The sequence below is a fragment of the Aquarana catesbeiana genome, linkage group LG07 (genome assembly GCF_042186555.1).
Source record: "Aquarana catesbeiana isolate 2022-GZ linkage group LG07, ASM4218655v1, whole genome shotgun sequence".
NCBI classification, from domain to species: Eukaryota; Metazoa; Chordata; class Amphibia; order Anura; family Ranidae; genus Aquarana; species Aquarana catesbeiana.
The window spans coordinates 62,414,853-62,431,665 of record NC_133330.1 but is presented as its reverse complement, the minus strand read 5'-3'; the positions used below and the strand labels follow the sequence as shown (position 1 = coordinate 62,431,665).

The 16,813-nt window shown below is 41.7% G+C and overlaps 1 protein-coding gene across 12 annotated transcripts in view; it reads left to right on the top strand.

Annotated features, from left to right (window-relative positions):
• Positions 1-16,813, top strand: part of SLMAP (sarcolemma associated protein) — a 236,753-nt gene that overhangs the window by 190,320 nt on the left and 29,620 nt on the right. For all 12 annotated transcript variants that reach the window (XM_073592240.1, XM_073592238.1, XM_073592236.1 and 9 more), the window contains one exon: positions 3,076-3,135. In XM_073592240.1, the coding sequence (XP_073448341.1) occupies positions 3,076-3,135 (60 nt within the window). The remainder of the gene's footprint in view (positions 1-3,075; positions 3,136-16,813) is intronic.

Here is a 16,813-nt window from a genome sequence, read left to right as displayed (position 1 = left end):
TGAATGCTTTCACGCTGGTGCAGTGCGCTGGCAGGGTGGTGAAAAAACACCCCTCTCCATTGAAATGAATGGAAAGCGCTTCAAAAGCTCCTAACAAGCTCTTCAAAAGGGCTCAGTGTTTTACTGGCAGTTTACAAGCACTTCAGTGTGAAAGGGGCCTTAAAGTTTTTATTTTTGCACACCACCGCGGATTAAAAAACATTTTTAAAAAATGACATGTCAACAGGACACCAATGGCAATGGTTTTAAAGATGTGCAATGAAAACCTGTGGCTTTGTGTAACTTAAAGCGTGCATTATCCCAACACTTTAAATTCCTGATATGTGCCTGCTGTACAATGTACTTGTATGAGAAAGTATCCTGTTCTCTGTGTATTGCCTCCTTTATGTGAAATCCCTGGTGTTCCTGCTAGTCCACTTTCCTATTAGAAACTGATCACGCTAAGCAGAAGAGCACAGCATGGTCAGTACTCTAGTTATGCTGGGAACTCCAGTGTGCTCTCCTCTAATGATCAGACTTGTCCTGACACGTCCCTGCTGCACAGCCATCTACTAGGAAGCTAGGTGTCCTGCTGTTTCTCCTTCTCCCAGCTCTTATGCAGCTAGGGACAGAGGAAATGTGATCACTTGTACAAAAGGGAAAAAGGTATTTTATAATGATATATCTATACAAAAATGTTTCACCTTTCATTTCTATTTTAAAGTAAATGGGTTGTTTTACAAGGTGATCATTTTTACAATTTTTCACTTTAAGGCAGACTTCATCCACCTGCTAGGTCTAGAATTTTGGGGCAAAGTACCTGGAATAAATAAAATAAAATAAACCTGTGAAGCTCTGGTGAACTCCATGCCCAAGAGGGTTAAGGCAGTGCTGGAAAATGGTGGCCACACAAAATATTGACACTTTGGGCCCAATTTGGACATTTTCACTTAAGGGTGTACTCACTTTTGTTGTCAGCGGTTCAGATATTAATGGATGTGTGTTGAGTTATTTTGAGAGGACAGCAAATTTACACTGTTATACAAGCCACACACTCACTACTTTACATTGTAGCAAAGTGTCATTTTTTCAGAGTTGTAAAATGAAAAGCTATAATAAAATATTTACAAAAATGTGAGGGGTGTACTCACTTTTGTGAGATACTCTATGTATGAATCAATACGGTTGTAATAAAGTGCATTACTTCATTTGTGAAGAAAATCAATCCTTGAAAAGTCCCAAAAAGTGCTGAAAAAGTTGGTCAGTGCTCGCTGTAGAAACCAAATTGCAAATGTGCTCCAAAGTGCCCTTATTATAGCTTCTTACCAGACCAAAATTATCTCAAATTATAGAGCTCATTAAAGTTTTTGGGTTATCCAAAAACCCACCCAACACTCAGCCACAGATTGCCATTCAGATCTGTGGTGCCTGCAGATAATACTGCCTGCCCAGTCTCTGGCGTCTATTTAGCCTCTATCCACACTTGTCAGATAAGGTTTGACACTCATAATGGTAAGCGTAAAAAAAAAAAAAGGGATCTCATAGTGCTACTCTACTAATGATGTCCGTTTTATTAAAATAGTATTGCACTTACATGAATTTTGAATGTGTTAAGCATTTAGCCAGAGAGCTGTCAAAACAACCTCAGCCACGGTATCTGAGCAGCTTTGGCGTGACAACTCCACCCGACACATTTCCATGTATCAGGCGTCTTCTGGGATTGGTGTGTAGCCGCTCCAATCTCTTTTTATTACCAAGGTTTTGCTTTTGTTATAAGGTATGATTGGGGTGAATAAACTTAAAGCTAGATTTTGTGTACAAAAATCATTGTGCCTTGCACACCAAAGAAGTGTAATGCCGTGTACATACAGGTGGACTTTTCGGCATCAAAGGTCCGACGGACTTTCGAACGAACGGACTTACACACGATCACACCAAAGTCCGACGTATTCGTACGTGATGACGTACGACCTGACTAAAATGAGGAAGTTGATAGCTAAAGTTGATAGCCAGTAGCCAATAGCTGCCCTAGCATCGGTTTTCGTCCGTCGGACTAGCATACAGACAAGCGGATTTTTTGACCGGACTCGAGTCCGTCGGAAAGATTTGAAACCTGTTTCAAATCTAAAGTCCTTCTGATTTTTGCCCGAAAAAGTCCGCTGCAGGTCTGATGAAGCCCACACACGGTCGGATTGTCTGACGGATTCGTCCCGTCGGACCAGTCCGGTCGAAAAGTCAGCCCGTGTGTACACGGTATAATGTGTAATCTCAGGCAGAGTAAGGCTGCGTATACTTCAGTTTTTTTTCATTCAACCAGCAGGTTGAAACAACACAAAAAACTGATAGATCCCCACATAAACTCCATGATGTGTGATGCAGGGATCTTTCCCACTGTGCTGTTATATTCTCACAGGGAGGACCCCCACCTAGAATACACTCAACTTGCCAGCGTTCTGGACTTGTGTGCTGAGAAAATTATAAAACATTTAGAAAAATACAAAACAGAGCCCATATCAAGTGAATTTTCCTTTTTCGTTTTTAATCTAGTCCTCCTCCTCCCATCATCATCATTAAGAAATCCCTTATGAGAAGAGGGTACATTTTTTACCATTAATGGAACTATGCTTCTTCAAACAAAAGAAATTTCAACATCTCAGGCCAAACTTTTGGTATGAAGTTCAAAGAAATGTTCAGCATATGTTAGGAAACCCATCTGGAAGATAATGCCGAACGTTCTTGCTCGAAAATTGAGATTGATACATATCTGTATACACGTTATCTGCCAGCAGTCTCTGTTTATATATCTGCCTTTCTCTCTCTTATGCAAGTAACTGTATCAGTCTGTTTAGCTGGTAAAACATTTGTGGTGTTGATTACCGAAATGAATTCAATTGTAGGAATAGTTTCATTATAAACTATTGAGGCTGTGTACCCTGCAACACTTGCCAGGCCTTTTCCCCAGCGTGAGTGTGAATGTGGGTGGGCCTTGTCTACACTTTAAATAAGGGCATGGAATGTGCTCCACTTCCATGTGTAAGTAGATCATTTTCCCTGGACTCCATTCAGCAACATATCTTCTCTTCTTCTGTTTGACAGACAAGCTGATAGAAGACGAGCATCTGACCAAAGCTGAGCAGGAGATCCAGAGTCTGAAAGGTAAGGTGTGTGGTGACTGAGTATAGATGTATGTAAAGCAGAGTATCCTTTAATTTGAGCACAGGAGGGGATCTGACTGTCTATTTTATTCAGTTTCTAAGCTGTTACAGAAGGTCTCAAATAAGTTTATTCTTACAGAGTAACCTTTCTATGTTTTGTCTTATCTTTGCAGAATTTGTTCTGGCCCTTTTAGGTTTTTTAACATACAGCAGGATATTTGTAGGTGTTAGAAATTTAACATATAACAATGTTCTTTTGTATTTTTAGCAGCATTTGTGGGTGTGCAGAACATCCAAATGAGTTATTCTACAAAACTGAAGATAAATCTGCTGCTCTTAACAGCTAAAGAAATTGTGCTTGTCACCTTTCCTGTGCAGTTTAGAAAGCTAATAATACCAATTTAGTAGGTTTGGGCACCATGTCTGCTTCCCTTTTCTCCAATTTTTTTTTATTTTTAATTGTTATTACTCCTCTAGTTAGTTTTGTGTGTATTAACTCCTTTATGACCGCAATACTAGTTCTTATGTCCAATGTAACATGCCACTTGAAATGAGAACATTAATTAACCTAAGCAGAGAAACATGAATGTGCAACTGTTTTTTTTAGATCAGACCACTGTAATTCAGAAAAGGTTGATGGTTATTATCAAGTTAACTGTAGCAAAGCAATGCTGCTAAACATGATCTGGGTGTCTAAGCATCAAAAAATGCTGGTCGCAGAAGGGTTAGACTGCAAGTTCTGGACTCTGGGTGCGACAAGGCTGTTGATTGCCATTGTAAGATGACAAAATAGAAATGAAGGTTTGCATTTTTTTTTTTTTTTTGCTTCTTAACTGAAGAACAGTATAGCTTTGTTCAGATGTGTGGACATGGCAGTAAAAGCAGACAGTGTAGCCCCCCCATACACCTGAACAAGGACATGCAGCCACTCAGGGCTTTACACATGACGCAGCAAAATGAAACCACAGGTTGCATTTTGCTGGCAGTACCCCCCACAAAATGTGACCTATTCAAGTGTATGGGGCAGCACCACAACTGTGTGTAATTGCGGTGCAGTCAGTCAGCCTTTTTAGGGGTTAAAACAGGTGGGAAGGTTGCATTATATTAATTCCTAGGCACCTGTCAATCACCCTCTAAAAAGCAATCCACCGCAGACCGCTTTTCAAAGGGGTGGCAAGGGCTTCCACATGTCAGAATGAGCCTTAAGTGTTTCTGCACAATATTTGGTTTTCTGTCACACGTCTGTCTATATGTATATAGGTCAGCATGACAGCCAGGGAATTAATATTTTCAGAAAAAATATAGCATGAGCAACCCCTACCTGAGGAACTATATACTTTAATCCTACGAAAGGATAACTTCTAAAATTCATCTACAAGGTGGCTAGGATATGCTGTAGTTTGTACATCATTTTCTCTTTCCATAAATTTAGCTATAATTTAGAAGTAAACCAACATGCTTAATTGAAAAGTATGACCTACAGCACTGTAATGAGAGTTGTGTGCGGTATGTAACACTGCATGGCATACAGAATTGGGTAGTCTGGAGTAGATCAAATCCAGGACAGTGTACATAGTGGAGTAGCCCAGAGTATGTTGCTTATATTAAAGTGTATTACACAGCACAGTGTACAGAGTTGGATGGTTCAGAGCAGGGGTCTCCAAACTGTGACCCATGGGCTGGATGTCAGCCTTTGCTTGCCTTTTATCTGGCCCTTGGGACACTATTCCTCCCTTGATACAAGGCTCTATTCCTTCTATGCAAACACGGTGGCATTTTATTACCTGTCACTGATGCCAACAATAGGGCACTCTTCCTCCCACTGAATCCAATGATGGGGCACTCTTCCTCCCACTGACACCAACTATGGGGCATTCTTTACACCCATTTGATGCCAGGGCATTTTCTATTCACACTGGCCACAGTCCCTCAATGTCTGTTGGACAGTAAACTGGCCTTATGTTCATAGCGTTTAGAGACACCTGGTTTAGAGTATGTAACATCTTCAATATTAGCTTCAGACAGAAAGCTCCATGTTTTACTATGCAAAATCATGTGAGAGGGTGTGGGTGGGGCCACTTCAAACTTTTTTTACTTTTATGAGTTTCTACTTTAATAGAACTATGGAAGGGTAGGTGAGCTCATAGTGGATTGCACATGGGCTGTTAAGAGCCGCATCTGCTAAATACTGCTGTGCAAGTGTAATTTTCCAGAAACTTTTAAACATCTATTACATTGTTTAAAATAATTTACGTATAATCTGTGTTCTTCATATATTCTATGAAGTTATGCATAGGCAAAATGTGATCATTGCATAGATTTGGGGGGGTACTAGAACATCTGTCAGCTTTTTACTTGCAGTTTGTGTCCTTGCAAGGTAGATTTGCCCTTTTTGTTCTGGTGACAATCGCTGCCAAAAAAAGAGCATGACTGGAAATCCTAGGCAGCTGTCTGCGGCGGAACTCTCCCTCTTGTAGAGATTTACTTTAATTTTCAGCTGCATATTTTAGGGCAGGTAGGCAAAGTAATTGTAAGCTCCTAAATATTCCCATTGAAGTGACCAGCCTAAGTTGATACACAGAGATTAAACAAATCCTCCTTCACATGTTGTACTAGTTTATCTGCCATCTTCTCTCTTTTTTTTTTTTTATCTTTTCAAAGTCCAGAATTTATAAGGTTTGTCTGAGCTGTCACAAAAAAAGGGGCGGGTAACAGAGATTACACACTGCAGAGCTCAGTGAGGAGAGCTCTGAGAGCTGATTGGAGGAAAGGAACACCCCCCCCCTGCACACAGGAACGGTGCCTAGGCTGTCAATTAACTTTAGATTCCTCCCTGTCACCTTTTCTCGGTGTCAGGAAAATTTGTCAGAAGTGATTAGCAGAGGAATGAGGCAGCAGACAGGAATGACACTTGGTGTTCTTAATTGAGACAAGTACACACTATAGAGGGATATGCTTTGTTCATATTTCATGTCTGAGGTTTACAACCACTTTAAGGGCTGTTTCACACCACAAAAATGTCCCCCAGATCCAGATGCGTTTCTGCATGCACGTTTACACATTTTAATGCGTTTCTGGATGCTTTCTTCCTTTTTTTTTTTTCTTCCCCCCACTCTACTGGTGTATTTTTGTATGTGTTTTTTAATGCGTTTAGGTGTGTTTTTGATGTGTTTTACCACGTTCCTGTACCGTTCTGTGCATGAAAAATGCAACATGTTCTACTTTTCTTTTCTTGAACCTGGAACGCACCTTAACTGCAAGCACTAGTGTGAACTATGCATTTGAAAACCATGTAACCTACTTTCTATGGGTTTTGGCTGCAGAAAAAAACACTGGAATGCTTATGGCATGAACTAGCCCTAAGGGAAATCTCCCTAATGGGACACAGACGGAAGGAAGAGTAAGTCACAGGTTTTAACCATTCTCTACTCTATCAAAGAAAAAAAATAACCAAAAGGTTTGTTACAAACTTTTATACGGTTAGTAGTTTAGGATAGACAGCATGTAGGAGGTGATTGTCGATGAGATTAATGGACAGAGGGCAACTGTGCAAATGCTTTAAGACCTTAAAGTGGTTTTAAAGCCTTAACATTTTTTACCTTCATGCATTCTTTGCACGAAGGTTAAAAATGTCTAGGTGTCAGCATCACCCCACCCCCCACCTTTTAATTACCTGACCCCTCCTTCGATCCAGTGCCGTGCGCGTCTGCAGCTCTCTCTCTCCGCTTACTTTTGGGTCTCTCTGGCTTTGCTGGGGCACCAGGAGCCATTGGCTCCCAGTGCTGTGAATCAAAGCCAATGATGAGAGAACAGGTGGGGCCGAGTCCTGCTGTCTGTGTCAATGGAAGGGGCTCGGGTGCCCCCATGGGAAGCTGCTTTCCATGGGGGCTATGTACAAAGGGGAGGGGCCAGGAGCGCTGGCGGGGGACCCGAAAATAAGAGGTTCACGACCACTCTGTGCAATTACTTTTTTTTTTTTCTAATTATACCTATACAATCATCTTAAAGTGGTGTAAAGGCACAAGGTTTTTTACCTTTATGCATTCTATGCATGAAAATAAAAACACCTGTGTGCAGCAACCCCGCCTAAGACTTACCCGATCCAGCAATGTCCACAAGAGCCTTGCCTCTCTGGGAAATCGCACTCCTAATTGGCTCTTGACAGCTGCTGTCAATCACAGCCAGTGAGCCAATTAGGAGACAGAGGGGGCGAGGCCGAGTTGCAGGTCGATGTGTGAATGGACACACAGCCATGGGTCAGGACCATGCCTGCTTGGGTGCCCCCACAGCAAGCTGCTTGCTGTGGAGACAGGAGGGAGGAGCCAGGAGCGCCAGCGAGGCACCTAAAAGGAGGGTCTGGGCTGCTCTGTGCAAAACTACTGCACAGAGCAGGTAAGTATAACCTGTTAATTAAAAAAAAAAAAAACAGGCTTTACTATTGCTTTAGTTGATGTACACTATGTTCATCATTGAGATTTTAGGATAAGACGTAAGATATGTGGATAAATGTCTCAATGAAGTTTAACCAGATTTTATTTAATTCCAGACCATTTCACAGCCTATGGGCCAGTTTATCAGCACATTTATCCTGTAGCATTGGAGTTCTGGATTCAATTTCTACCTCTGCTCCAGTTTCCTACCTGCAATGAACATTGTTTTTTTTTTTTTTTTTTTTTTTTTACTTCCACCTAAAGTTAGAACCAATTGTATGCCCATATGACTGCCAACAAAAGTAAAGTATATGGCTTGTAACAAATTTCCATGTCTGAGCAAGACAAGTCTGTCATGCACAGGTTCTAAACAAGTACTACCCAGTTTTAAGTTTTATTTGATTAAAATTGGCATTGAAGTCAAAAATACATTTCAAGTTTCACAATTGTTGTTTTCCACCTCAGTTGGTCCTCATTTTTGAGGTTGTAATTGAGATGTATTGGCTCTTTAACACATAATATACAAAAGTGAGCTTGCGTGGAATAAGTTGGGCCTGCAGCCAACTAAGCACTGCTACGTTGGTAGAGTTATCTTCCTCTTACTGTGATGTCGCTTAAGCTTGAGACTGTCCAGTTGCAGCACAATCCTATAAAACCGCAACATGTGTGATGCTATTTTTAGGATATCCCAATATGCTGGGTAGATTGTCGGTGTTAATTGACAAGATGTCCCCTCATGGCCAACTTGTGCTGGAACACAAAGGGTAGAGCTGCTGGGCAGGCACATAGTGTGAGTTTTGGCAGCGAGATACATGATGGTGTCACCCTGGATGCCTTTCACTCCTCCTTAACAAAACTCATTCCAACATGTTTGAGGTACTGGACTTTTCCCTTACATGGTGTTGCATGATATACTTGTGTGCAGAGCTGATAAGCTGACTTGTTTATGTTGCCATTCTTTTCCAGCGCTATCGCTGTGTAGAAGAGGGTCTCCTGGGTAGTCCATTTCCATTGTGTTTTTTCCGGACTCTGTTTCTTAAATTGTCTGTACCCAAGTTAAGAAGGCTGTGCTGTTGTAGATTTATGCCTTAGCTGTACGTTATTTATTGCCAATTTCCCTGGATAATTCATGTTTCCGTTTCCAGCAATGCTCATCAAAATTTAAGAGCTTTAGCACACATTCCCATAAATGCAGTTTTTATCTTCACCCTGGGTTCACACTAGTGCAATGCGGGAACGAGCGCGATTCCAGCGCTGGTTCCTGCATCGCTCCTTTCCTGCAGGCAGTACACACTGCCTTGTGCAAACTCACACAGTAACCAGATGGCATATGTGAGAACACCCATGCTATCCGATTCTAGTACGGGGAAAAACAAGTCCCTGTACTATTTTCTGTGCGAATCCAATGCGAGTTAAGCCTGGGCTCACACTGGCGCAATCTCTGAGATCGCATGGGATTCGCACCCACACCGCAGGTGCCGATCACATGCGATCTCTGAGCAATGTGAGTTCAGCCATACAGTTGCATGGCTGAACTCGCATTGGATTTGCACAGAAAATAGTGCAGGGACTTGCCTGCGCTAGAGGAGCGATACAGGAACTGGCGCTGGAATCGTGCTGGTTCCCGCATCACACCAGTGTGAACCCAGGGTCAAGGAGAAGCATTAGAATACGAAAAGCGAACCTACATACTCACCTCCCTGCTGCAGCATAGGTCTGATGCTGCAGCTATCCCTGCCGACTCTAAGTCAGAGAAGTGAGCGGTCACATGACCGCTGATCACTCTGTTCTTGGTCCACTCTGAGCAGAGAGCGTTGCCTGTCAGTCACCAAACTCTGCTGTGTCCCTTAAGCACTCACTGGAGCACCGACCTGGCTCAGTCTCTCAACAGCACACTGAGAGGGCAATTGCTGATTGGGTATCTGGGTGGAACCTGGCATTGTCGGGATCCTTTGGGAGCATGCAACTCCTCTGTGATGTCAGCTCACAACAGGCTTTAGTTCAGTCGACTGATTATGGATCCCAGGAGAGAACAAGTAAGTGCACCCCTGTGACCCACAAAAGAAGTATGAAGCTTTGGCTAGGCTTCTTTTAAAAAAAACTGCCTACTATTTTGTCTGTCAGACATCTAGTGTGTGTCCACTTAACTGTTTGAAATGACCATGTTGCCTCTGCTTCGCTGAAATCCCAAGCAGTGTTGTCAGCCTTGTCCAATTATGCTGGATCTTCACCCCATCTTCTCATGGAAGGGTTGGTAGTGTTCTGTAGGTCACAAAACTGGGCAGGACTGCTTGAGATTTCAGTGGAGCACAGTGCATTTCAGTGGAGCACAGTGCATGTTACCTTTAGGAGCTCGCAAAAAGTTTGTTAGGATTGACCGGTATTTTTCTGTACTTGCTCCATTAGTTTTCAATTTTCAGGTGAAGAACATTTTGATCTTGTCAGAAATGGTGTCCTTGTTATTACCAGTCAACTGAACAGAAAGCGAAACACAATGTTATCTTTCTAATGTAAAATACTAATCCCCCCCCCCCCATCCCCTATATATTGGACATAAACAAAAGCAGACGTGCAAACCAGCCTGGGTTGCTACCACGACTCCCCCCATAAATACAGTAGAAGAGTGAACGTTGCCATACGGGGACACAGTGTTATTTGCAGAATTACCAGGTGAAAGTAAAAGGGTAAAAGCCTGAAAATTAGAGATTTAACACCATCACTTTATCTAAGAACTTGTAACCTGCAATATATTCATTTTTGTTTTGGGGTTTGAAGATCTAATTCCAACATTAAAAGATCCTTCCACAGAGTTGTAGACCTGTGGCTGCTAGGAATATCCAACTCAGTCAAGCCACTCTTTCCCTGAGGAGGGTCAGCCAATTAATGTCGGGCAAGAGTTCAATGGACATAAGATTGTTACCCAATGTGAGCAAGATTATGCAAAGTTGTACAATTACCTTGTACAGTACTATGACACTTTACATAACCTTAGTAATAAAAAAGAAAAAAAAAGGTATTTTCCTGGTTGCAAAAGTAGAGTTTACAGAAACCGCAGCAGATTAGAGTGACCTTGTCTAACTAAGCACACAATGGAGATGCTTTATTCTCACCTTTTTTGTGGCCATGTCTTAAAACGCCTCTGCCTTGCTAATCCCCCAGCCACTACAGGTATCTGACACCACCAGATGTGTGGAATACTTTCTCCCTGCTCTAGTAGTAGTGTGCTTGTCATTGGGAGCAACCACAGCATGCACTGGGTTGCCAGAAAAGTAAGTATAGAGTTTGTGTGATTTTGGATTAGCGAGTGACCTGGTTACTTTTAGGATCAATATTGCATTTTAACTCTAAGTATCTGCTCACTGAAAAGACAATATTCATTCTCATTCATACATTGTTTCCAAACTTTTTCCAGGGTTGTGAGATTATAAGATCCTTATTTGGTCAGGATTGTTAACACCAAATGATTACATTACATAAGCTTCTAAGTATTATGTTTCAGAATGGTGCAAATTTTTTAGGATGGGCGTCAGTGTGCTTCGTACGGCTGGATGAGCACCATCTGTAAAGATAGCAGGGAATATCCACATAGATGTTCTGATGAGGCATTCACTCAAATGGGAAAGTTGGCTCTGTACACAATCTTATTTTAGAAATATATGAATTGTGATTCAGTATCCCTTTTTGTGTGTAATCAGAATGCCTCCCTCAAAAGCAAACTCAGTTATAGAAATAACTTAACACATACTGTCTTTTCCCTAAAAAAGAAAGCATTTTATCAGATTGAGCTTCGTTTATGGCTGTGGATAAAAAGTCCACTCCCCTGAGATTGTAAAAAAAAAAAAAAATTACTTCAAAATTATTTCCAACTTTATTTTGACCTATAATCTGTACAATTCGAATCAAAACAAACAAATCTTTAAAGAGGAAAAGAAAACTTATAATAATTTGGTTGCATAAGTATGCACATCATTAAACTAATACTTTTGTTGAAGCATCTCTTAATTTTGTGAAAAATTTGGGGTAGGAGCACATCTTGCCTTGACAATCTTTGCCCACTCTTCTTTTCCAAAGCACTCCATATCTGTCAGATTGCGAGGGCATCTTCTGTGTACCATCCTCTAAAGGTCCCTCCACAGATTTTAAATTTCCGGTGCGGGGACTGGCTGGACAATTATAAAGCTTTGATCATCTTCCGTTGAAGCCATTCTTTTGTTGATTTGGAGGTATGCTTTGGGTTGTTCTGAAATGTATAATTCCTCCTCAACTTTTTAGCAGAGGCCTGAAGGTTTTGTGCCAAAATTCACTGATTGACTGGACTAAAGTCCCAGTTTAAGCTTAAGGAAAATTGCCGCAAAGCATAATGCTGCCACCATTATGCTTCACTGTGGGTATGGTGTGTGTTTGGTGATGTGCCATGTTGGTTTTGTGCCAAACATGCTTTTTGGAATTATGGCCAAAAAGTTCCCTCTTGGTCTCATCAGACCAAAACACATTTTCCCACATGCTTTTGGCAGACTTATGTAGGGTTTTGCAAAATGTAGCCGGACTTGATGTTTTTCTTAGTGTTACTAAACTCAGGACCCTGCATTCACTATATCTGGTCTCCCACAGTACACACAGCATGGACATGCAATTATTTTAGTAAATATAAACTGTTAAATACCTTTTATCAGCAGTATACAACAGTCTTGTGACTTCTGTCAATGTCCGGCCAAGCACTGGTTAAAGCTTGTAGGAGGAGTTTTTATTCTCCTCTGACTGTCCTATGAGGCTGCATGACCCCTGACTTTCTGTCTGGATAGTGCTGATTGGCCCTGTGCAGATCACCTTCCCAAAAAATAACTCTAGCAATACACACCAAACTGAGCATGTTCAGAGTCCAAGGCTCTGTTCTATTAGGAGATGAATTGGGGACTATGGAAGAAGGGGAGGCTCAGAGAAGGGATTTAACAACCTTTTTACACAATGCGGAGGATTAACCCCTTAAGTTCCACAGTGAGTATAACAAGCATGCTTTATTGCATATACAGACTGCTTTTTGGCTCCTTTCACACTGAGGTGCTTTACAGGCGTTTTAGCGCTAAAATTAGCGCCTCTCCTGTCACAACACTTTGAAAGCCCCAGTGCTTCCACACTGGAGGATGTTAAAAAAAAAAAAAAAAAAAAAAAAGTCCTGCAAGCAGCATCTTTGGGGCGCGATATATACACCACTCCTAAAGCCCCCCTGCCCATTGAAATGAATGGGCAGCGCCGCCGAAGCGCCTGCAAAGCTCTTTGGCAGTGGCGCTTTGCGGGCACTATTAACTCCATCGCCTGCTAGCGGGGGTTAAAAACGACCCACTAGCGGCTGAAAAGCGGTGCTAAAATGACAGTAAAGTGCTGCTAAAAATAGCGGCACTTTACCGCCGACGCCCCCACACCCCAGTGTGAAAGTGCCCTTACTGTTGTGGGTTTAGTAACACTTTAATAAGAATAGGCTTCTGTCTTGCCACCCTACCCCACAGCCCAGACTTATGATGAATACAGGAGATTGTTGTCATATGTAGTACACATGCAGTACTTACTGGAAATTCCTGCAGCTCCTTCAGTGTTGCTTTAGGCCTTTTGGCAGCCTCCTGGGCCAGTTTTCTTCTTGTTTTTTCATCAGTTTTGGAGGACATCCAGTTCTTGGTAATTTCTCTGTTGTGCCATAGTTTCTCCGCTTGTCTTAACTGTGTTTTGTGATTATAACTAGTGTCTTGGACATTTTTTTGTACCCTTCTCCTGACTGATCTCTTCCAGCGATGGGATTGCTTTGATGTTTTGCGGACCATGACCTTTCCTGTAAGAGGCAACAGAGGAAGGGCTCTTTCACACGAACGTGTCTGTGTACGGACTCCGCTTTGCTCAGCATGGATCGCTCCGTTGATCCCCGCTGAGCAGGTGGATGACTGGACCGTCTCTGCACACTGTGCAGGGATGAACCTGTCAGAGCTCTGCTCTCCTCTATGGGGGCTTAGATGAAAATGGACTGCCTGTCCGTTTTCTTCCGATCCACCAGACGGATGGAAAATAGGATTTCCATCCGTTTGAATTTAGCGGATTGGATGTCAGCGGACATGTCACCGCTGACATCCATCGATCCATAGACCTGCATGGAGCGTCAGTTCAGGTCCACCTAAAAAACTGACAGGCGGACCTAAATGGTCCGCCCGTGTGAAAGGGGCCTAAATGTAAGAAAAATCCTACTAGAACAGCTGAACTTTACATGGGCTTAGGCAGGCCATACATGGGTCGAATTTCAAAAGAATTTTCTTTAGAAAAACATATCTAAGAATTTTCGTTCAAATTTCTCACCATTAGTGGGCAACAGCAAGAGCCGATTTTCGTGCGGCCATCGAATTTGAGTAATTGGGCATGTTGGATAATTTTGGAAAAACAAACGATTTTCTAATCAGTGATGGCAGAATCGTGCAAGAAATGTAATCAAATGTGCATTCCCCGAAAGAAAAGAAAATTCCCAGCCACGAAAATTTTCTGTAGCAACATGAGGTGAAATTGAAGGCTTGGTTGGCCAAATTTCAAAGTCAATGGTGGCACCATCGAATCACAAAATGCATAAAATATCTTATTTTCAAATAAGAATTATTTCGAAATTCGACCTTTTATGGCCAGCCTTAATCCATCACTTTCATTAATGACAGGTGTGTACTGACTACTATTTAACAGTTTGAATGTGATTGGTTCTGAACACAGCGACATGCCTAATTATACAAAGGTTTTTACACTAATGCAGCCACATTATTTTCTGGGTTTTTTTTTTTTTTTTTTCTTTTTTTCCCCACTAAACAACTTGTTGTTTTTTAATTCAATTGTACACATATCTCCAAAACCTGGCATCTTTACAGGGGTGTGCAGACGTTTTATAGCTACTGTAGCTAAGATTAGGTGAGCTGCATTGCATGGCTCATGCCTTTGTTCTCTTAGAAGAATAACATGCCAGACTGAAATGACTGTAGGGAGAACATGAGTTGACTTGTAACTATTCTGCCCGCTATTGTAGCTTATTTAGGTTTGAAAATGCATTTGTATCCTTAAAGCCCTTTAGTCCAATCTAGAGGTTTTTAGCAAAGAAAACAGTGGCTAGCTTTCTGTAACCATTTTAAAGGAAACCACTCATGAAAGAAATACTTTGCTGCCGTTGCTGATATCCTGAAGATGCTAGATGCCTGTGTAGCTCAAACTTCAGCACTTGTACCACAATACCAGACATTGATCATGTACAAGTATGCAGGTCAGATAAGTCAAGGTGATCAGGTCAGAACTCTGATTCAGCATATTCTTTTGCTGATGCTATTAGATCAGCATGACAGCTAAGAAAATCCGCAGTTGCAGTCTCCATGCTTCCTTTCTACATGTTTCAATATAAAGATTCCTAATTTGTCAAATTAACTCCATTAGGGGTACTTTCACACGGACTCTGCTTGCAATCCACTTTGTCAGCAGGGAATCTGTCTGCTGATCCCCACTGAGAAGGCAAATGAAAGGTCTCTGTCCACTACGCTTATGCAGAGAATGCACTAACACAGCTCACTCTCCTCTATGGGCAGTCAGATGTAAACAGACCGCCTGTCTATTTAAACAAGACTGCCACCCAATGCGCTGGACATAAGGGCAACGGATCCTTATTCATCAGTTTTTAGCGGTTAAGATTGGATGTAGGCGGGTGTAAACACACATGTCCATTTACACTTCCCACTCCATAGAGAAGAATGGAGGTTCCGATCGGGTCCACCTTAAAAAAAAAAAAAAAAAAAAGAAAACTGACAGGCATACCTGATCACAATGCTCGTATGAAAGGGGCCTAACCGCTGCTGCTTAATGTGCTCCAGTCAGATTCCTATATTGGCTAGTTGTTTATTATGAGGGCAGCATAATCAACTTAGTCTGGCAATTTAGTAAATGGGCCATACATAGTTCCTGGACTCTTTAGGACGGAGTAAAAAGAATTGTATTCACACCACATCCGCTTTTCTTAACATACAAGTAAAATGAATGGGCTGAAAGCGCACTGGATCGCAAAAAAAGTAGTGTATGCACTACTTTTGAAAAAATAGCGTTTGCAGTGAATCGCTCTGGTGCCTGAAAACTCACTGCGTTTTGCAATGTACATTTAGGATGTTATCAATGTATTGACACCCTCAGCTGCAAATTCTGTGCATTTTGAATGTAATGCGTGGAATGCTCAAGGAACACTCCTTTCCCGAACCACGTTCTGGTTTGAACGGGTCCTCAAACACAAGCTGAATACACCTGATATCCAGCTTCATTAGCCCATTACAGTAAACTGTACTGAAACTTTATGTATATTTAGTTTAGAGTAGGGAACGCTGAAGACCGATGTAAATTTTTTTTTTGTTTTTTTTCTTTCATGTTCCATCAGGAAGATTTCCCTTTACCTGTCCCAAAGTAAGATGAGGTCTCTCCAAAGCAAGGGGAGTAGTCCATCTTCCTTTTTATTTTTTTTAAAGTTGGTCCCAGAACAGTTTTTTTTCCATTGGAAGATTCTCCCCTCCTATACCTGTGATGGCTCAAAAATGTATTTTTCCACTCCGCCACTTTCTGTACCTTCAACAATGGTCACTTGAACAAATAGAGTGAATGCCCAAAATCTCAGTGGGGACACAGACTGGCCTACAGTCAGTAGCCCTAATATGAGTAGATTTTATGTTTTAGAAATGAATGTATGGTGACAGTTGAAGTAAAGATTTACATACGTGAGTAGAGAATTTAGTACATATCGTTGCTGTTATATCCCAGCCTTATAGCGTGCCAAACTGTTAGTAATCATAACCTAGATATGATCCTTTGCAAAATTCCACTTCCAGGAAATTTGCTAGGCCTTAGGCAGGTACAGGAAGCTCAGGCATTGCATTATGGTACTATAAAGAAAGGAACCGAGGGCACACCAGCCTAGCGCATTACCTTTGCGAAAATTTATTAAAGTATATAAGATTATACTCAAAAACAAATGCACATATCAAGAAAAATACAGTCCACTTAGTGCTCCACCCTGCATGGTCTGTTGACAAATGCCAATTGTGAGATGAAAAAGTCCAAAAGAACTGATGTGTTTCGAGGGGTGTCCCCTCTTCCTCAGAGCTGAATTTGGAATGCAGGTAGCAGATCTTTATAATAGTGTGTATAGTCAGGTGAGGTCCCATGTGACTGCTGATCCCGACCCTTCCATCGGTAGGCGGGCATATATTG